The sequence below is a fragment of the Oncorhynchus keta genome, chromosome 5, assembly GCF_023373465.1.
Source record: "Oncorhynchus keta strain PuntledgeMale-10-30-2019 chromosome 5, Oket_V2, whole genome shotgun sequence".
NCBI classification, from domain to species: domain Eukaryota; kingdom Metazoa; phylum Chordata; class Actinopteri; order Salmoniformes; family Salmonidae; genus Oncorhynchus; species Oncorhynchus keta.
In genome coordinates this window covers 6,314,576-6,336,970 of record NC_068425.1, presented here as the reverse complement: position 1 = coordinate 6,336,970, position 22,395 = coordinate 6,314,576, and the positions used below count along the sequence as shown (strand labels likewise).

Here is a 22,395-nt window from a genome sequence, read left to right as displayed (position 1 = left end):
AACAGCCCCAACACATCACTGCTCTAGAGGAGATCTGCATGGATGAATGGGCCAAAATACCAGCAACAGCCCCAACACATCACTGCTCTAGAGGAGATCTGCATGGATGAATGGGCCAACATACCAGCAACAGCCCCAAAACATCACTGCTCTAGAGGAGATCTGCATGGATGAATGGGCCAAAATACCAGCAACAGCCCCAAAACATCACTGCTCTAGAGGAGATCTGCATGGATGAATGGGCCAAAATACCAGCAACAGCCCCAAAACATCACTGCTCTAGAGGAGATCTGCATGGATGAATGGGCCAAAATACCAGCAACAGCCCCAAAACATCACTGCTCTAGAGGAGATCTGCATGGATGAATGGGCCAAAATACCAGCAACAGCCCCAAAACATCACTGCTCTAGAGGAGATCTGCATGGATGAATGGGCCAAAATACCAGCAACAGCCCCAAAACATCACTGCTCTAGAGGAGATCTGCATGGATGAATGGGCCAAAATACCAGCAACAGCCCCAAAACATCACTGCTCTAGAGGAGATCTGCATGGATGAATGGGCCAAAATACCAGCAACAGCCCCAAAACATCACTGCTCTAGAGGAGATCTGCATGGATGAATGGGCCAAAATACCAGCAACAGCCCCAAAACATCACTGCTCTAGAGGAGATCTGCATGGATGAATGGGCCAAAATACCAGCAACAGCCCCAAAACATCACTGCTCTAGAGGAGATCTGCATGGATGAATGGGCCAACATACCAGCAACAGCCCCAAAACATCACTGCTCTAGAGGAGATCTGCATGGATGAATGGACCAACATACCAGCAACAGCCCCAAAACATCACTGCTCTAGAGGAGATCTGCATGGATGAATGGGCCAAAATACCAGCAACAGCCCCAAAACATCACTGCTCTAGAGGAGATCTGCATGGATGAATGGGCCAAAATACCAGCAACAGCCCCAAAACATCACTGCTCTAGAGGAGATCTGCATGGATGAATGGGCCAAAATACCAGCAACAGCCCCAAAACATCACTGCTCTAGAGGAGATCTGCATGGATGAATGGGCCAAAATACCAGCAACAGCCCCAAAACATCACTGCTCTATAGGAGATCTGCATGGATGAATGGGCCAAAATACCAGCAACAGCCCCAAAACATCACTGCTCTAGAGGAGATCTGCATGGATGAATGGGCCAAAATACCAGCAACAGCCCCAAAACATCACTGCTCTAGAGGAGATCTGCATGGATGAATGGGCCAAAATACCAGCAACAGCCCCAAAACATCACTGCTCTAGAGGAGATCTGCATGGATGAATGGACCAAAATACCAGCAACAGCCCCAAAACATCACTGCTCTAGAGGAGATCTGCATGGATGAATGGGCCAAAATACCAGCAACAGCCCCAAAACATCACTGCTCTAGAGGAGATCTGCATGGATGAATGGGCCAAAATACCAGCAACAGCCCCAAAACATCACTGCTCTAGAGGAGATCTGCATGGATGAATGGGCCAACATACCAGCAACAGCCCCAAAACATCACTGCTCTAGAGGAGATCTGCATGGAGGAATGGGCCAAAATACCAGCAACAGCCCCAAAACATCACTGCTCTAGAGGAGATCTGCATGGAGGAATGGGCCAAAATACCAGCAACAGCCCCAAAACATCACTGCTCTAGAGGAGATCTGCATGGATGAATGGGCCAAAATACCAGCAACAGCCCCAAAACATCACTGCTCTAGAGGAGATCTGCATGGATGAATGGGCCAAAATACCAGCAACAGCCCCAAAACATCACTGCTCTAGAGGAGATCTGCATGGATGAATGGGCCAAAATACCAGCAACAGCCCCAGAACATCACTGCTCTAGAGGAGATCTGCATGGATGAATGGGCCAAAATACCAGCAACAGCCCCAGAACATCACTGCTCTAGAGGAGATCTGCATGGATGAATGGGCCAAAATACCAGCAACAGCCCCAAAACATCACTGCTCTAGAGGAGATCTGCATGGATGAATGGGCCAAAATACCAGCAACAGCCCCAAAACATCACTGCTCTAGAGGAGATCTGCATGGAGGTCTCTCTCATCTTTTTAAGTGGGAGAACTTGCACAATTGGTGGCTGACTAAAAACTTTTTTGCCCCACCGTAAACACCCCATAGCAACATAAACACCCCCATAGCAACATAAACACCCCATAGCAACATAAACACCCCCATAGCAACATAAACACCCCATAGCAACATAAAGCACATAAACACCCCCATAGCAACATAAACTCCCCACAGCAACCATTTGTTGTGCCGGCAGTCCTGTATTTATTAGCCATTCACAAGGTCTCCATCTTCAGACAGGAACAGGTGACTTTTACTGGAAGGTCAATCTATTGAGGGATGAAGCTGACCCGAGGTGGACCGGGCTATGGACTGTGACGTGAACGGGGGAAAAGCAAGGAGGGAGGGAGGAGCGCCCTGCTCAAATAGACCAGTAATCTGTACCGCTCGGCCATGTTGTCAACAAGGCAGCATGGTGCATCATTCAGAAACATACAACATATATTTTCCATAAAATACATTTTAATTCGGGAAGGCAGATAAAGCGTTTTTATCAAAAGCAATTCCTTTTGCATGTGAAAACATAGAATCCTATTGTGTCCCTGTCCAATCAGAACGCACGTAGAGCTCCCTGGCCAATCAGAACTCACCCAGAGGAAGTATCTGTCCAATCAGAACTCACGTAGGGCTCCCTGCCAAATCAGAACTCAGAGAGCTTGTTCCTGGCCAATCAGAACTCACCCAGAGGTAGTCCCTGGCCAATCAGAACTCACCCAGAGGTAGTCCATGTCAAATCGGAACTCACGTAGAGCTCCCTGGCTAATCAGAACTCATCGAGAGCTTGTCCCTGGCCAATCAGAACTCACCTAGAGCTCCCTGGCAGATGTCTGTTCTGGTAGCTCCTCCCAGGATGAACTGAGGATCATCTGTCAGCTCCTGGAGGGAAGGAAAGGGGAGGATTACATTAGACTATAGCAAGAGTGATTTACAGTAGACTGTTAGGGAGAGGGACTGCTCAGCAAACAGACATTCTTGGGTTGTCCTTTTCCTGTGGGAGTATCAACTTCATTTACAATACGTTACAGGTATAACATTTATTTTCTGTCTATTTCTATAACTGCTGCTTCTAGTTGTTCAGGCAGCTGAGCATATCTGTCACTCGAGTGATTCTAGAACATAATATGTAACTCAGGTAAACAAGTGGCAAATCTAGGAAGTGGTCAGAGGAAACCTGGTCAACAGCTGCACTGATTGGTCTTTATTGGACTGAGAGGTTCCTTCCTCTTCCTGTCTCTACTTGTCCCATACTGCCAGTCTGTCCCACATGCCAGCCATACAACAAGTGCAGGAGTAGGGTGTGACAGGCATGCAGCATGTGGGCTAGACCATCTAGCTGTCTTTACAACAACATGGATCAACCTAAATTAGATTTGAATGTGAATTGCCCTGTGCTTGAATGGTAACAGGTGCAGGGCGTGACAGAGGCCGTGTAGTAAACAGCATCCAAACTGTGATGTAACACGGGTACATTTTGCTCTGAAAACCTCTCCATCCCGTAGGGTTTTCAGCAGTTAACTTCGGTGGGCTCTGTGTAAACTACAATTCCGATACTGTTAAGAAACGTTTAGAAACGATTAGACACGTTAATCATCAACGCTTGGCAAAACAGTTTGAAGCATATGCTGATTTGCCCCCTTATCATTCATATCAGCGAGAAAGAATCATTCAAATAAAAATGATTCACTTCCTGTTGCAGACAGCTGACCAACTACACTCACTTCCTGCCCAGGTAGCTTAGACACAGGTGTTCAGAGGACGCTAGATAGATAATTAGCACATGTGGTCGCCCCTCTCTCTCTCTCTCAAAAAGGGAAAATAAATAAACATAAATATGGGTTGTATTTATAATGGTGTTTGTTCTTCACTGGTTGCCCTTTTCTTGTGGCAACAGGTCACAAATCCTGCTGCTGTGATATTGGCACACTGTGGTATTTCACCCAGTAGATATGGGAGTTTATCAAAATTGGGTTTGTTTTCTAATTATTTGTGGGTCTGTGTAATCTGAGGGAAATATGTGTCTCTAATATGGTCATACATTTGGCAGGAGGTTTAGGAAGTGCAGCTCAGTTTCCACCTCATTTTGTGGGCAGTGAGCACATAGCCTGTCTTCTCTTGAGAGCCATGTCTGCCTACGGCGGCCTTTCTCAATAGCAAGGCTATGCTCACTGAGTCTGTAGACAGTCAAAGTTTTCCTTAAGTTTGTGTCAGTCACAGGTATTATTGTGTCAGGTATTCTGCCACTGTGTACTACTGTTTAGGGCCAAATAGCATTCTTGTTTGATCTGTTTTTTATGTTAATTCTTTCCAATGTGTCAAGTAATGATTTTTTAGTTTTTTCATGATTTGGTTGGGTCTAATTGTGTTGCTGGTTGGGTCTAATTGTGTTGCTCTCTCTCTCTCTATCTATCTATCCCTCTATCCCTCTCCCTCCTCCTCTCCCTCACCGTGGGTCTCATCCATTCCACGTCCCTGGTCTTGGCGGAGAAGGGGGCCAGTTCCTTGAAGCCCAGAGAAGGAGGCTCGGCTAGGAAGGAGGGGTCCTGGAACAGACACCCCGTCTCCAGACACTCCTGCCTCAAAGCCTCGTAGTCCTGGTTGAATGAATTGAAATAAACATAACACACATTGTGCATCAATATTTAAACAGGTATTTCCAAAGTGGTCCTCGATGGTAAATAAATAACATAAAATAATCTGTCCCAAATGACACCCTAATCCTTATGGGTCCTGGACAAATGTAGTGCACTAAATAGGGAATAGGGCTCCATTTGGGGCACAAGGTTTACAAAACAAAACAATGAAACAAACAAACTGACCTGCTCAAGGAAGGGTATGGCGTGGTCGTTGGAGCCCATTCCCTCAGCTCGCAGTCTGCCGGTGGCTATGCTAGCAGAGATTCCCCCTGACATTCTGACACGGGACAGGACATACAGTGAGTTCCAAAAGTACTGGGACAGTGACCCATTTTTTGAGGGGTTTTTGGCTCTGTTCTCCAGCACTTTGGATTTGAAATGACACAATGACAAAAGTGCAGGACTGTCAGCTTTAATTTGAGGGTATTTTCATCCATATCAGGTGAACCGTTTAGAAATTACAGCACTTTTTGTACATAGTCCCCCCCCCCCCATTTTAGGGGAACAAAAGTTCACTTATATTTGTATAAGTGAACATTTTCCTAGCACGCAATGATTATATTAATATTATATAATTAATAATAATAATAATAATAATATATTATTATATTATATTATAGAAGCTACCATTATTACAGATAATTCTGAATGTATCGTGAATAATGATGAGTCAGAAAGTTACAGACGCACAAATATCATACCCCCCCAAAATGCTAACATCCCCTGTTATTGTAATGGTGAGGGGTTAGCATGTCTTGGGGGTATGATATTTGTGTGTCTGTTACCCCCTAGACATGCTAACATCCCCTGTTATTGTAATGGTGAGAGGTTAGCATGTCTTGGGGGTATGATATAAAATGCTAACATCCCCTGTTATTGTAATGGTGAGGGGTTAGCATGTCTTGGGGGTATGATATAAAATGCTAACCTCCCGTTATTGTAATGGTGAGGGGTTAGCATGTCTTGGGGGTATGATATAAAATGCTAACATCCCCTGTTATTGTAATGGTGAGAGGTTAGCATTTTGGGGTATGATATTTGTGCGTCTGTAACTTTCTCACTCATCATTATTCTTGATTCATTCAGGATTGTCCGTAATCATGGTAGAATCAACATTAATGTAGAAGTGTTTAGAATCATATAGTATATATATATTCTTATTTTGAATGACACAGTGCATTATTTCATTTCTATTGGTCACAAAACGATCTGAAACATCCAACAACTTTGTAGAATCACAAGTTTGATGTAGTGATTGGGTGCTAGGAATATGGGACCAGATACTAAACCTTTGACTACTTGAATACACACACAGTATAAGTACATTTGTCCCAATACTTTTGGTCCTCTAAATGGAGGGGACGATGTACAAAAAGTGCTCTAATTTCTAAACGGTTCAGGAGATATTAATAAAAATACACTCAAATTAAAGCTGTCTGTCACGACTTCGGCCTAAGTCGATGCCTCTCCTTGTTCGGGTGGTGTTCTGCGGTCGACGTCACCAGTCTTCTCGCCGATCCATTTGTCATTTTCCATTTGTTTTGTCTCGTTTTCCTACACACCTGGTTTTCATTTCCCAATTACTGGTCATGTACAGTGGGGAGAACAAGTATTTGATAAACTGCCGATTTTGCAGGTTTTCCTACTTACAAAGCATGTAGAGGTCTGACATTTTTATCATAGGTACACATCAACTGTGAGAGACGGAATCTAAAACAAAAATCCAGAAAATCACATTGCATGATTTTTAAGTAATTAATAGGCATTTTATTGCATGACATAAGTATTTGATCACCTACCAACCTGTAAGAATTCCGGCTCTCACAGACCTGTTAGTTTTTCTTTAAGAAGCCCTCCTGTTCTCCACTCATTACCTGTATTAACTGCACCTGTTTGAACTCGTTACCTGTATAAAAGACACCTGTCCACACACTCAATCAAACAGACTCCAACCTCTCCACAATGGCCAAAACCAGAGAGCTGTGTAAGGACATCAGGGTTAAAATGGTAGACCTGCACAAGGCTGGGATGGGCTACAGGACAATAGGCAAGCAGCTTGGTGAGAAGGCAACAACTGTTGGCGCAATTATTAGAAAATGGAAGAAGTTCAAGTTGACGGGTCAATCACCCTCGGTCTGGGGCTCCATGCAAGATCTCACCTCGTGGGGCATCAATGATCATGAGGAAGGTGAGGGATCAGCCCTTAACTACACGGCAGGACCTGGTCAATGACCTGAAGAGAGCTGGGACCACAGTCTCAAAGAAAACCATTAGTAACACACTACGCCGTCATTGATTAAAATCCTGCAGCGCACGCAAGGTCCCCCTACTCAAATCAGCGCATGTCCAGGCCCGTCTGAAGTTTGCCAATGGCCATCTGGATGATCCAGAGGAGGATGGGAGAAGGTCATGTGGTCTGATGAGACAAAAATAGAGCTTTTTGGTCTAAACTCCACTCGCCGTGTTTGGAGGAAGAAGAAGGATAAGTACAACCCCAAGAACACCATCCCAACCGTGAAGCATGGAGGTGGAAACATCATTCTTTGGGGATGCTTTTCTGCAAAGGGGACAGGACGACTGCACCGTATTGAGGGGAGCATGGATGGGGCCATGTATCGCGAGATCTTGGCCAGCAACCTCCTTCCCTCAGTAAGAGCATTGGAGATGGGTCGTGGCTGGGTCTTCCAGAATGACAACAACCCGAAACACACAGCCAGGGCAACTAAGGAGTGGCTCTGTAAGAAACATCTCAAGGTCCTGGAGTGGCCTAGCCAGTTGTCAGACCTGAACCCAATAGAAAATCTTTGGAGGGAGCTGAAAGTCCATATTGCCCAGCGACATCCCCGAAACCTGAAGGATCTGGAGAAGGTCTGTATGGAGGAGTGGGCCAAAATCCCTGCTGCAGTGTGTGCAAACCTGGTCAAGAACTACAGGAAACGTATGATCTCTATAATTGCAAACAAAGGTTTCTGTACCAAATATTAAGCTCTGCTTTTCTGATGTATCAAATACTTATGTCATGCAATAAAATGCAAATGAATTACTTAAAAATCATACAAAAGTGATTTTCTGGATTTTCGTTTTAGATTCCGTCGCTTACAGTTGAAGTGCACCTATGATTAAAAAAAATACAGACCTCTACATTCTTTGTAAGTAGGAGAACCTGCAAAATCATCAGTGTAACAAATACTTGTTCTCGCCACTGTATCTAACCCTCTGTTTCCCCCATGTCTTTGTGTGCGATTGTTATTGGTTCAGGTCGGAATGTTCCGGCTGGTTTGTACCGGGTTTATTATATTATTATTATTATTATTTATTATTATTTATGTTTATTACCCATCATGCTTTGTGGCAACCGTTCTTTTTGCCCTTTGTAAATTGTTTTACTTAGCGCTGTCGAGTAAAGTGCGTTGTTTCACTCATCTCTGCTCTCCTGCGCCTGACTTTAATCACCAGCGACACTGGTACTTTAACCACCGAGTCATTGTATAATTTCAAATCCAAAGTGCTGGATGAGCAGAGCCAAAGTATTTTAAAAATGTGTCACTGTCCCTATACTTTTGGAGCTCATTGCAAATACAGTCAGAGGCCTAGGTGGGAGCAGCATAAGCAAATCATTTACAAGACAGCCAATATTCTGCTGCTGTCTCTCAATGTCTCCTGACAAGCTGGATCAGATACAGGATATAAACAAGAGTGTAGGTGGGTGCTGCAATGCACAGGCCACACCTGGGTTCAAATTATATTCAATATCATTTCAAATACATTAGCTGGGCTTGATTAAGCTTGTCTGTCTGCAAGGGAACCAATAGAATCGTCGTACGACTGAATCCCCTCCCACCTGGCACTCCAGGCAGCCTAAAGCTAACGCTCAAAGTATTTCAAATATTTTGAAATAGTGTCTGAACCCACGTCTGGGACAGGCACAGAGCGGGAGGTATTAATAGCAGCAAGCTAAGCTAACAACAGAGTGGCACACTGACACAAAGACTGCAGCACAGCAACCATCTATTCCAGCCTGTCTGTGTTTGTATGTTCGCTGTTTTACTAGTGATCTGTGTCTGTCTATTCTGTTCTGTTTTTCAACCAATGAACCTCTGATCTTGTGATGTGTCTGTAAACGTGTTATAGATTCTTCAACTGATCTTTCCCACCTGCAGTGAGTCAGAGAGGTTTCAGAAAGATTTCCTCTGGCCTTCCCACCTGCAGTCAGAGAGGTTTCAGAAAGATTTCCTCTGGCCTTCCCACCTGCAGTGAGTCAGAGAGGTTTCAGAAAGATTTCCTCTGGCCTTCCCACCTGCAGTGAGTCAGAGAGGATTCAGAAAGATTTCCTCTGGCCTTCCCACCTGCAGTGAGTCAGAGAGGTTTCAGAAAGATTTCCTCTGGCCTTCCCACAGGAGTGAGTCAGAGAGGTTTCAGAAAGATTTCCTCTGGCCTTCCCACCAGGAGTGAGTCAGAGGTTTCAGAAAGATTTCCTCTGCCTTCCCACAGGAGTGAGTCAGAGAGGTTTCAGAAAGATTTCCTCTGGCCTTCCCAAGTGAGTCAGAGAGGTTTCAGAAAGATTTCTCTGGCCTTCCCACCAGAAGTGAGTCAGAGAGGTTTGATTTCCTCTGGCCTTCCCACCAGGAGTGAGTCAGAGAGGTTTCAGAAAGATTTCCTCTGGCCTTCCCACCTGCAGTGAGTCAGAGAGGTTTCAGAAAGATTTCCTCTGGCCTTCCCACCTGCAGTGAGTCAGAGAGGTTTCAGAAAGATTTCCTCTGGCCTTCCCACCTGCAGTGAGTCAGAGAGGTTTCAGAAAGATTTCCTCTGGCCTTCCCACCAGGAGTGAGTCAGAGAGGTTTCAGAAAGATTTCCTCTGGCCTTCCCACCTGCAGTGAGTCAGAGAGGTTTCAGAAAGATTTCCTCTGGCCTTCCCACCTGCAGTGAGTCAGAGAGGTTTCAGAAAGATTTCCTCTGGCCTTCCCACCTGCAGTGAGTCAGAGAGGTTTCAGAAAGATTTCCTCTGGCCTTCCCACCTGCAGTGAGTCAGAGAGGTTTCAGAAAGATTTCCTCTGGCCTTCCCACCTGCAGTGAGTCAGAGGTTTCAGAAAGATTTCCTCTGGCCTTCTACCTGCAGTGAGTCAGAAGAGGTTTCAGAAAGATTTCCTCTGGCCTTCCCACCAGGAGTGAGTCAGAGAGGTTTCAGAAAGATTTCCTCTGGCCTTCCCACCAGAAGTGAGTCAGAGAGGTTTCAGAAAGATTTCCTCTGGCCTCCTACCTACACAGAGAGGATTCAGAAAGATTTCCTCTGCAGTGAGTCAGAGAGGTTTCAGAAAGATTTCCTCTGGCCTTCCCACCTGCAGTGAGTCAGAGAGGTTTCAGAAAGATTTCCTCTGGCCTTCCCACAGGAGTGAGTCAGAGAGGTTTCAGAAAGATTTCCTCTGGCCTTCCCACAGGAGTGAGTCAGAGAGGTTTCAGAAAGATTTCCTCTGGCCTTCCCACCAGGAGTGAGTCAGAGAGGTTTCAGAAAGATTTCCTCTGGCCTTCCTACCTGCAGTGAGTCAGAGAGGATTCAGAAAGATTTCCTCTGGCCTTCCCACAGGAGTGAGTCAGAAAGGTTTCAGAAAGATTTCCTCTGGCCTTCCTACCTGCAGTGAGTCAGAAAGGTTTCAGAAAGATTTCCTCTGGCCTTCCTACCTGCAGTGAGTCAGAAAGGTTTCAGAAAGATTTCCTCTGGCCTTCCTACCTGCAGTGAGTCAGAAAGGTTTCAGAAAGATTTCCTCTGGCCTTCCTACAGGAGTGAGTCTGAGAGGATTCAGAAAGATTTCCTCACTGCTCACTGATAACAGTTCCTCCTGAACACTGACTGTTCCTTCATTGGTGTGTAATAACTCAACTATTAAACAGAGTAATTTTACATTTACATTTAAGTCATTTAGCAGACGCTCTTATCCAGAGCGACTTACAAATTGGTGCATTCACCTTATGGCATCCAGTGGAACAGTAGTGCATCTAAATCTTAAAAGGGGGGTGAGAAGGATTACTTTATCCTATCCTAGGTATTCCTTAAAGAGGTGGGGTTTCAGGTGTCTCCGGAAGGTGGTGATTGACTCCGCTGTCCTGAGTAATCTATCTATTAGCTAGTAGTCCATACTGGAGCCTTCATAGGAACCTCCGGGGCCTTTTATTCTCACTCTAGTTGTTAAGAGTGTATTTTTCAATGTTATAGTATTATCAATTAGTGTAATTTAGTTCATTGGGTTTCTGGTAATTGGTTTTATGTGGAATAGATTTAACAGTGATAAAAATAATTATGGTAGACATATGTAAATACCCTGATTATGGTAGTTATGTAAATACCTGTTAGGGATAGGGTGCTAGGTGTTAGATATAGTGTGCTAGGTGTTAGGGATAGGGTACTAGGTGTTAGGGATAGGGTGCTAGGTGTTAGGGATAGGGTGCTAGGTGTTAGGGATAGGGTGCTCGGTGTTAGAGATAGGGTGCTAGGTGTTAGGGATAGGGTGCTAGGTGTTAGAGATAGGGTGCTACGTGTTAGGGATAGGGTGCTAGGTGTTAGAGATAGGGTGCTAGGTGTTAGGGATAGGGCGCTAGGTGTTAGGGTACTATGTGTTAGAGATAGGGTGCTAGGTGTTAGGGATAGGGTACTAGGTGTTAGGGGTAGGGTACTAGGTGTTAGAGATATTATATTATAGATAGGGTACTAGGTGTTAGAGATAGGGTGCTAGGTGTTGGGGATAGGGTACTAGGTGTTAGAGATAGGGTGCTAGGTGTTAGAGATTGGGTACTAGGTGTTAGGGTGCTAGGTGTTAGAGATAGGGTGCTAGGTGTTAGAGATAGGGTGCTAGGTGTTAGAGATAGGGTGCTAGATGTTAGAGACAGGGTGCTAGGTGTTAGGGGTAGGGTACTAGGTGTTAGGGGTAGGGTGCTAGGTGTTAGGGGTAGGGTACTAGGTGTTAGGGGTAGGGTGCTAGGTGTTAGGGGTAGGGTACTAGGTGTTAGGGGTAGGGTGCTAGGTGTTAGAGATAGGGTGCTAGGTGTTAGGGATAGGGTACTAGGTGTTAGGGGTAGGGTACTAGGTGTTAGAGATAGGGTACTAGGTGTTAGAGATAGGGTACTAGGTGTTAGGGGTAGGGTGCTAGGTGTTAGGGATAGGGTACTAGGTGTTAGGGGTAGGGTGCTAGGTGTTAGGGTACTAGGTGTTAGGGGTAGGGTGCTAGGTGTTAGGGATAGGGTACTAGGTGTTAGGGGTAGGGTGCTAGGTGTTAGGGTACTAGGTGTTAGGGGTAGGGTGCTAGGTGTTAGGGTACTAGGTGTTAGGGGTAGGGTGCTAGGTGTTAGGGTAATCTCATTCCCAGACACTTCCGCCTAAATGCGTGATGAGTCTGGTAGACCATTAGCCAATTCAGAAAGCCGGGAGACGCTCCCAATGGATACATTTACATTTACATTTAAGTCATTTAGCAGACAGTAATTGGCTTAATCTACCAACCAATCATCTCCCACAACACCTTCCCCCTAACCCCCCCCACGCCTCATAGTCGTGTGATTTTCTAAAATGAACTAATGACAAATACTTTGATCAGAAGGTCATTCACATAGAATTCTATGGTCACTCCCACTAAGGCCAACTTTGAATGGATGAAATCCCATGCGTGAATGGGTGATATCCTACTGTGTGCAATAGCCTGGGGCGAGGTTACGGTTAGGTTGAAATGGGAGACAGAGACAGCAACATCTATCTTAACAAACCAGACCCCCCCCCACACACACCACACACCACACAAAATAAGAGATGAATACCTTGAGTCTGTGAGCAGGCTGTGGAGAAATGAGAGAAAGGATTCATGTCTGTAACCAGTATGACTTTAGAAACAGGGTTTAGTCTGTTGCATTCAGAACCTTTCGGGCACCACCTTGAAAAATAAGAGATACAGTGGGGCAAAGAAGTATTTAGTCAGCCACCAATTGTGCAAGTTCTCCCACTTAAAAAGATGAGAGAGGCCTGTAATTTTCATCATAGGTACACTTCAACTATGACAGACAAAATTAGAAAAAAAAATCCAGAAAATCACATTGATCAGAAGGTCAAAACATCACTGCTCTAGAGGAGATCTGCATGGAGGAATGGGCCAAAATACCAGCAACAGTGTGTGAAAACCTTGTGAAGACAGAAAACGTTTGACCTCTGTCATTGCCAACAAAGGGTATATAACAAAGTATTGAGATAAACTTTTGTTATTGACCAAATACTTATTTTCCACCATAATTTGCAAATAAATTAATTAAAAATCCTACAATGTGATTTTCTGGATTTTTCTGTCTGTCATAGTTGACGTGTACCTATGATGACAATTACAGGCCTCTCTCATCTTTTTAAGTGGGAGAACTTGCACAACTGGTGGCTGACTAAATACTTTTTTGCCCCACTGTATGTAGAAAACCTGGGTCTGGCCCTGAGGCACTTCAGTATTGTCCGCCCCCCATCTCCCCTCTCTCTCCCCCTCACTCTTCTTTCCCTCTCTAACTGAACAAGGCCTGGAACCCTGGCCAAGGGTTGTCCTAGAGAACTACATTCGCAAAAAAAGAAACGTCCCTTTTTCAGTCCCCTGTCTTTTAAAGATAATTCGTATAAATCCAAATAACTTCACAGATCTTCATTGTAAAAGGGTTTAAACACTGTTTCCCATGGTCACGTTCTGACCTTAGTTCCTTTGTTTTGTCTTTGTTTTAGTATGGTCAGGGCGTGAGTTGGGGTGGGCAGTCTATGTTTGTTTTTCTATGTTGGTTTTTGTGTTCGGCTTGGTATGGTTCTCAATCAGAGGCAGGTGTCGTTAGTTGTCTCTGATTGAGAATCATACTTAGGTAGCCTTTTTCCACCTGGGTTTCGTGGGTGTTTATTATCTGTCTTTGCGTATGTCGCCAGACTGTTTCGGTTTTCGTTCGTTCACTTCATTGTTTTTTGTATTTTCAGTGTTCAGTGTGATTCATTAAATATTTCATCATGAACACTTACCACGCTGCGTTTTGGTCCTCCGATCCTTCTCGCTAGAAGGAAGGAGGAGGACGAGATCCGTTACACCCATGCTTATTCAATGAACCATTAACAATTATGAAAACCTAGGACACTAAAGAGGCCTTTCTACTGACTCTGAAAAACACCAAAAGAAAGATGCCCAGGGTCCCTGCTCATCTGCGTAAACGTGACTTAGGCATGCTGCAAGGAGGCACGAGGACTGCAGTTGTGGCCAGGGCAATACATTGCAATGTCCGTACTGTGAGACGCCCAAGACAACACTACAGGGAAACAGGATGGACAGCTGACCATCCTTGCAGTGGCAGACCACATGTAACAACACCAGGTAGGTCCTCACCAGACATCACCGGCAACAACGTCGCCTCTGGGCACAAACCCACCATCGCTGGACCAGACAGGACTGGCAAAAAGTGCTCTTCACTGACGAGTCACGGTTTTGTCTCACCAGGGGTGATGGTCGGATTCACGTTTATCGTCGAAGGAATGAGTGTTACACCGAGGCCTGTACTCTGGAGCGGGATCGATTTGGAGGTGGAGGGTCCGTCATTGTCTGGGGCGGTGTGTCACAGCACCATCGGACTGAGCTTGTTGTCATTGCAGGCAATCTCAACACTGTGCATTACAGTGAAGACATCCTCCTCTTTCATGTGGTACCCTTCCTGCAGGCTCATCCTGACATGACCCTCCAGCATGACAATGCCATCAGCCATGCTGCTCGTTCTGTGCATGATTTCCTGCAAGACAGGAATATTAGTGTTGTGCCATGGCCAGCAAAGAGCCCGGATCTCAATCCCATTGAGCACGTCTGGATAGAAAGGTGAGGGCTAGGGTCATTCCCCCCAGAAATGTCGGGGAACTTGCAGGTGCCTTGGTGGAAGAGTGGGGTAATATCTGCAAGAACTGGCAAATCTGGTACAGTCCATGAGGAGGATATGCACTGCAGTACTTAATGCAGCTGGTGGCCACACCAGATACTGACTGTTATTTTGATTTTGACCCCCCCTTTGTTCAGGGACACATTATTCCATTTCTGTTAGTCACATGTCTGTGGAACTTGTTGAGTCTGTTTCAGTTGCTGAATCTTGTTATGTTTATACAAATATTTACACATGTTAAGTTTGCTGAAAATAAACGCAGTTGACAGTGAGAGGACATTTTTTTGTTGTTGCTGAGTTTAGTAGTGAATCGGGACATTTGTCCTGTGTTAGGCAGGTTCATTTGATACCAAAACATTACTGTACTGTGTTAGGGAATGTGAAGTCCTCATTCTGTATGGGAGAAAAACAATGAAGATTCTCTCTCGGCTTTATTGGGAAACATATGTTTACATGAAATAGATAATAAACAAAACATTAACAGTAAACACTACACTCACAAAAGTTCCAAAATAATAAAGACATTTCAAATGTAACGTTGTGCAAATAGTTAAAGTACAGAAGGGAAAATAAATAAACATAAATATGGGTTGTATTTACATTGGTGTTTGTTCTTCACTGGTTGCCCTTTTCTCGTGGCAACAGGTCACAAATCTTGCTGCTGTGATGGCACACTGTGAATTTCACCGAGCCTCAAGTCTTCTTGGGTATGACGTTGTAACGTCTTGGCACACCTGTTGGCAAGACTTGGCACACCTGTATTTGGGTTGTTCTTCTATGCAGATCCTCTCAAGCTCTGTCAGGTTGGTTGGGGAGTGTCGCTGCACAGCTATTTTCACGTCTCTCCAAAATGTTAGATAGGGTTCAAGTCCGGGTTCTGCCTGGGCCACTCAAGGACATTCAGAGACTTCTCAGGAAGCCACTCCTGCACTGTCTTGGCTGTGTGCTTAAGGTCATTGTCCTGTTGGAAGGTGAACCTTTGTCCCACTGAGTTTCCTCAGTGTTCTGGAGCATATTTTCATCAAGGATATCTCTGTACTTTGCTCCGATCCTGACTAGTCTCCCAGTCCCTGTCGCTGAAAAAACATCCCCACAGCATGATGCTGCCACCACCATGCTTCACCGTAGGGATGGAACCAGGTTTCCTCCAGACGTGACGCTTGGCATTCACGCAAAAGAGTTCAATCTTGGTTTCATCAGACCAGAGAATCTTGTTTTCATGATCCGAGAGTCTTTAGGTGCCTTTTGGCAAACTCCAAGAGAGCTGTCATGTGCCTTTTACTGAGGAGTGGTTTCATCTGGCCACTCTACCATAAAAGGCCTGATTGGTGGAGTGCTGCAGAGATGCTTGTCCTTCTGGAAGGTTCTCCCATCTCCACAGAGGAACTCTGGAGTTCTGTCAGAGTGACCATCAGGTTCTTGGTCACCTCCCTGACCAAAGCCCTTCTCCCCCGATTTCTCAGTTTGGCCGGGCGACCAGCTCTAGGAAGAGTCTTGGTGGTTCCAAACTTCTTCCATTTAATAATAATAATAATGGAGGCCACTGTGTTCTTGGGGACCTCCAATGCTGCAGAATGTTTTGGTACCCTTCCCCAGATCTGTGCCTCGACACAATCCTGTCTCAGAGCTCTAGAGACAATCCCTTCGACCTCATGGCTTGGTTTTTGCTCTGACTGTGGGACCTTATATAGACAGCTGTGTGCCTTTCCAAATCATGTCCAATCAATTGAATTTACCACAGGTTGGACTCCAATCAAGTTGTAGAAACATCTCAAGGATGATTGATGGAAACAGGATGCACCTGAACTCAATTTGGAGTCTTATAGTAAAGGGTCTGAATATTTATGTAAATAAGGAATTTTTGTTTTTATTTAATTATTTCTAAAAACCTGTTTTCATTTTGTTATTATAGGGTAGCGTGTGTAGATTAATGAGTTAAAATTGAAATTTACTCAATTTTATAATAAGGCTGTAATGTAACAAAATGTGGAAAAAGTTAAGGGGTCTGAATACTTTCTGAACTCTCTCTCTCTCATTCCCCTTAATGGAAAATCTAATATAAACATTAACCAATATGGCAACCCAGTAGTGTTTAGTATGCCAAAACAGTTCTCAAACACTTGACTGGCATTCTAATGAGAGAGAGAGAGAGAGAGAGAGAGAGAGAGAGAGAGAGAGAGAGAGAGAGAGAGAGAGAGAGAGAGAGAGAGAGAGAGAGAGAGAGAGAGAGAGAGAGAGAGAGAGAGAGAGAGAGAGAGAGAGAGAGAGAGAGGACAGAGAGAGAGAGACAGACAGACAGACAGACCTAGAGAGAGCGACACACACAGAGAGACAAACAGAGAGCGAGAGAGGGAGAGACAGACAAAGAGAGAGTGAGAGAGAGAGAGAGGCTCGCCTGGGAAGCAGCAGGTCATCGGAGTGAATAGACTGAATGCCATAAATCCATGAAGGTGGGGAGGGAATCTGAAAGTGTGCCTTCGGAAATGGCACCCTATTCCCTATGGGCCCTGGTCTAAAGTAGTGCACTGTAAAGTGAATGGGGTGGCATTTGGGAGGCAGCTGAGTCACATAGAGAGTACTCTGTTCAGTTCTGGAGAGAGGAATCAAAATTATCTACACGACAGCATCATAAAATCACTTGTTATACAGTTACAAGCTGAATCAATGTTGTGTTAGTGCTTGACTTGGGCTGTAGCTCACTAGAACGGAGTACTGCCACCTCAAATGTTCTACCGCTTGAGTTCCTGCACCTCTTGTAGAATATTAGCTTAAAAGTGTTCTAGAGTTCCTGCACCTCTTGTAGAATATTAGCTTAAAAGTGTTCTAGAGTTCCTGCACCTCTTCTAGAATATTAGCTTAAAAATGTTCTAGAGTTCCTGCACCTCTTCTAGAATATTAGCTTAAAAGTGTTCTAGAGTTCCTGCAAATATAAACAGTTACGGCAAACAAAATGTGTACCGGCACCTATTTCAGTCAAAGGCAAAAACTGAAATTTGGTCTGTGTCTGAAAGAAACAAACCACATATCCTTCTCCTCATGGACATAAGGTCAGACTGTGAGAGTACGACTCAGGCTAGTTTCACTCACTATGAGCCAAAGTCTCTCCATTCTCAGAGAGCAGCTGATTCATGCAGTCCTGGAGTCAAGTCATGCATAGGGCCTTCGTCCTGGTCCCGGACTCAACTTCAACAAACGCTCCAAAACAACTAGAGATGAGCCTGTAATCCAACCAGTGGGCTCCTCGGTTCTGTGGGTGTAACAGGACTCAGTACTGTGGGTGTAACAGGACTCAGTACTGTGGGTGTAACAGGACTCAGTACTGTGTGTCTAACATGACTTAGTACTGTGGGTGTACAGGACTCAGTGCTGTGGGTGTAACATGACTCAGTACTGTGGGTGTAACATGACTCAGTACTGTGGGTGTAACACGCCTCAGTACTGTGGGTGTAACAGGACTCAGTGCTGTGGGTGTAACAGGGGACTCCTCAGTACTGTGGGTGTAACAGGACTCCTCAGTACTGTGGGTGTAACAGGGGGCTCCTCGGTACTGTGGGTGTAACAGGGGACTCCTCAGTACTGTGGGTGTAACAGGACTCCTCAGTACTGTGGGTGTAACAGGACTCAGTACTGTGGGTGTAATAGGACTCCTCAGTACTGTGGGTGTAACAGGACTCCTCAGTACTGTGGGTGTAACAGGACTCCTCAGTACTGTGGGTGTAACAGGACTCTTCAGTACTGTGGGTGTAACAGGACTCCTCAGTACTGTGGGTGTAACAGGACTCCTCAGTACTGTGGGTGTAACAGGACTCCTCAGTACTGTGGGTGTAACAGGACTCCTCAGTACTGTGGGTGTAACAGGACTCCTCAGTACTGTGGGTGTAACAGGACTCCCCGTACTGTGGGTGTAACAGGACTCCTCAGTACTGTGGGTGTAACAGGACTCTTCAGTACTGTGGGTGTAACAGGACTCCCCAGTACGGTGGGTGTAACAGGACTCCCCCGTACTGTGGGTGTAACAGGACTCCTCAGTACTGTGGGTGTAACAGGACTCCTCAGTACTGTGGGTGTAACAGGACTCCTCAGTACTGTGGGTGTAACAGGACTCCTCAGTACTGTGGGTGTAACAGGACTCCTCAGTACTGTGGGTGTAACAGGACTCCTCGGTACTGTGGGTGTAACAGGACTCCTCGGTACTGTGGGTGTAACAGGACTCCTCAGTACTGTGGGTGTAACAGGACTCCTCAGTACTGTGGGTGTAACAGGACTCCGCCGTACTGTGGGTGGAACAGGACTCCTCAGTACTGTGGGTGTAACAGGACTCCTCAGTACTGTGGGTGTAACAGGACTCCTCAATACTGTGGGTGTAACAGGACTCCTCAGTACTGTGGGTGTAACAGGACTCCTCAGTACTGTGGGTGTAACAGGACTCCTCAGTACTGTGGGTGTAACAGGACTCCTCAGTACTGTGGGTGTAACAGGACTCCTCAGTACTGTGGGTGTAACAGGACTCCTCAGTACTGTGGGTGTAACAGGACTCCTCAGTACTGTGGGTGTAACAGGACTCCTCAGTACTGTGGGTGTAACAGGACTCCTCAGTACTGTGGGTGTAACAGGACTCCTCAGTACTGTGGGTGTAACAGGGGACTCCTCAGTACTGTGGGTGTAACAGGACTCCTCAGTACTGTGGGTGTAACAGGACTCCTCAGTACTGTGGGTGTAACAGGACTCCTCAGTACTGTGGGTGTAACAGGACTCCTCAGTACTGTGGGTGTAACAGGACTCCTCAGTACTGTGGGTGTAACAGGACTCCTCAGTACTGTGGGTGTAACAGGACTCCTCAGTACTGTGGGTGTAACAGGACTCCTCAGTACTGTGGGTGTAACAGGACTCCTCAGTACTGTGGGTGTAACAGGACTCCTCAGTACTGTGGGTGTAACAGGACTCCTCAGTACTGTGGGTGTAACAGGACTCCTCAGTACTGTGGGTGTAACAGGACTCAGTACTGTGGGTGTAACAGGACTCCTCAGTACTGTGGGTGTAACAGGACTCAGTACTGTGGGTGTACTGTGGGTGTAACAGGACTCCTCAGTACTGTGGGTGTAACAGGACTCCTCAGTACTGTGGGTGTAACAGTAGGACTCAGTACTGTGGGTGTAACAGGACTCAGTACTCAGTACTGTGGGTGTAACAGGACTCCTCAGTACTGTGGGTGTAACAGGACTCCTCAGTACTGTGGGTGTAACAGGACTCCTCAGTACTGTGGGTGTAACAGGACTCCTCAGTACTGTGGGTGTAACAGGGACTCCTCAGTACTGTGGGTGTAACAGGACTCCTGTGGGTCAGGTACTGTGGGTGTAACAGGACTCAGTACTGTGGGTGTAACAGGACTCAGTACTGTGGGTGTAACAGGACTCTTCAGTACTGTGGGTGTAACAGGACTCCTCAGTACTGTGGGTGTAACAGGACTCCTCAGTACTGTGGGTGTAACAGGACTCCTCAGTACTGTGGGTGTAACAGGACTCAGTACTGTGGGTGTAACAGGACTCCTCAGTACTGTGGGTGTAACAGGACTCCTCAGTACTGTGGGTGTAACAGGACTCAGTACTGTGGGTGTAACAGGACTCCTCAGTACTGTGGGTGTAACAGGACTCCTCAGTACTGTGGGTGTAACAGGGGACTCCTCAGTACTGTGGGTGTAACAGGACTCCTCAGTACTGTGGGTGTAACAGGACTCAGTACTGTGGGTGTAACAGGACTCAGTACTGTGGGTGTAACAGGACTCTTCAGTACTGTGGGTGTAACAGGACTCCTCAGTACTGTGGGTGTAACAGGACTCCTCAGTACTGTGGGTGTAACAGGACTCAGTACTGTGGGTGTAACAGGACTCCTCAGTACTGTGGGTGTAACAGGACTCAGTACTGTGGGTGTAACAGGACTCCTCAGTACTGTGGGTGTAACAGGACTCCTCAGTACTGTGGGTGTAACAGGACTCAGTACTGTGGGTGTAACAGGACTCCTCAGTACTGTGGGTGTAACAGGACTCCTCAGTACTGTGGGTGTAACAGGACTCAGTACTGTGGGTGTAACAGGACTCAGTACTGTGGGTGTAACAGGACTCTTCAGTACTGTGGGTGTAACAGGACTCCTCAGTACTGTGGGTGTAACAGGACTCCTCAGTACTGTGGGTGTAACAGGACTCAGTACTGTGGGTGTAACAGGACTCCTCAGTACTGTGGGTGTAACAGGACTCAGTACTGTGGGTGTAACAGGACTCCTCAGTACTGTGGGTGTAACAGGACTCCTCAGTACTGTGGGTGTAACAGGACTCAGTTCTGTGGGTGTAACAGGACTCCTCAGTACTGTGGGTGTAACAGGACTCCTCAGTACTGTGGGTGTAACAGGACTCAGTACTGTGGGTGTAACAGGACTCAGTACTGTGGGTGTAACAGGACTCCTCAGTACTGTGGGTGTAACAGGACTCCTCAGTACTGTGGGTGTAACAGGACTCAGTACTGTGGGTGTAACAGGACTCCTCAGTACTGTGGGTGTAACAGGACTCAGTACTGTGGGTAACGGGGACTCCTCAGTACTGTGGGTGTAACAGGACTCCTCAGTACTGTTTAACAGGACTCCTCAGTACTGTGGGTGTAACAGGACTCACTCATAACAAACCTCAGTACTGTGGGTGTAACAGGACAAAATCAGTACTGTGGGTGTAACAGGACGCCTTGGTCATTGTACTGTGGGTGTAACAGGGTGTGACATGGGTTTATATGTTGTACTGTGGGTTTGTAACTCCTCACTGTATTAACAAACTGGCTGTGGGGAGGTTCAGCTGAGAAACATTACACCGGCTGATTTATGATTTATGTGTAAAAGTGTCTAATATTACTGCAAAATACACAATGATATATTTATAACTTTTTATAAATTCCTCAGTGTGGTTTTGTTTCAGATGAGCAAAATATTATCTCTGAGAGTTCGGAACTATTTTGTATTTTTATTTTATTTCAATTTGAATTTAAATCATGCTCCTTCAAATTTTACCTGAATTAACCCTCCTGTTGTGTTCGTTTCATGTTAATTAATTCTGTGTTCCCTGTCCAAAATGACCACCCTGTTATAGCGGATTATAAATCCATAATAATACATATATTATCACCTAATTTTGTGTTAGATCTTTTTATCAACTTCAGTTCTTGTGAACATTACACGTTTTTAACTTCTATTTGCTATTTACGGCCTGTGCGCCTCATTGACCTGAGCTCACACAACACATTTTTGAGTAAAAATAAATAATGTATGGATTATTTTGACTATAACAAATACCCAGATGAAACATATTGTGCTATTTATCACAGACTACTTTGTGTCAAAGCTGAACAAGGACTCTCTCCTCCTTACCAGTGTCATGATCAAAGATATGATCAAGAGCCTCACATACAGTATATCGTTTTGGTCGTTGTGCTGCCACAGAATGAATTGTGAGCAAAGGCCTCAAAACAGCTTTATATACCAGAGCTGTGAGAAAAGTTCTATATATTATTGAAACAATGTTGCGATTGTTTCTGAGAATGCCAACAGGTGTGGTTCCCGTGGGGGAAAGATTCTATTGGGTTAAGGTTCCCGTGGGGGTTGCCATGGAAGCCAAGAAGGGGAGTGAGGTGTGTGTGTTTACACGCTCAAACACACATGCATGTGGGGGTCTGGGAGAGGAAGTGTGT

General features: G+C 45.6%; 1 protein-coding gene across 8 annotated transcripts in view; it reads right to left on the bottom strand.

The window, feature by feature from the left end:
• LOC118376417 (calpain-1 catalytic subunit-like) overlaps positions 1–22,395 on the bottom strand; it is a 65,530-nt gene that overhangs the window by 42,415 nt on the left and 720 nt on the right. For 6 of the 8 annotated variants that reach the window (XR_008136438.1, XM_052518577.1, XM_052518580.1 and 3 more), the window contains exons 2-5: positions 12,563–12,580; positions 4,946–5,039; positions 4,574–4,720; positions 2,936–3,005 (exon numbers count right to left, since the gene is read on the bottom strand). Coding sequence is in view for 7 of the 8 variants with exons in the window: in XM_052518577.1 (XP_052374537.1) it covers positions 2,936–3,005; positions 4,574–4,720; positions 4,946–5,038 (310 nt within the window). In the remaining variant the exon portion in view is untranslated. Of the gene's footprint in view, positions 1–2,935; positions 3,006–4,573; positions 4,721–4,945; positions 5,040–12,562; positions 12,581–13,775; positions 13,792–22,395 lie in introns of those variants that run through there. The other 2 variants (XM_052518579.1, XM_052518578.1) reach the window with 2 other exon arrangements.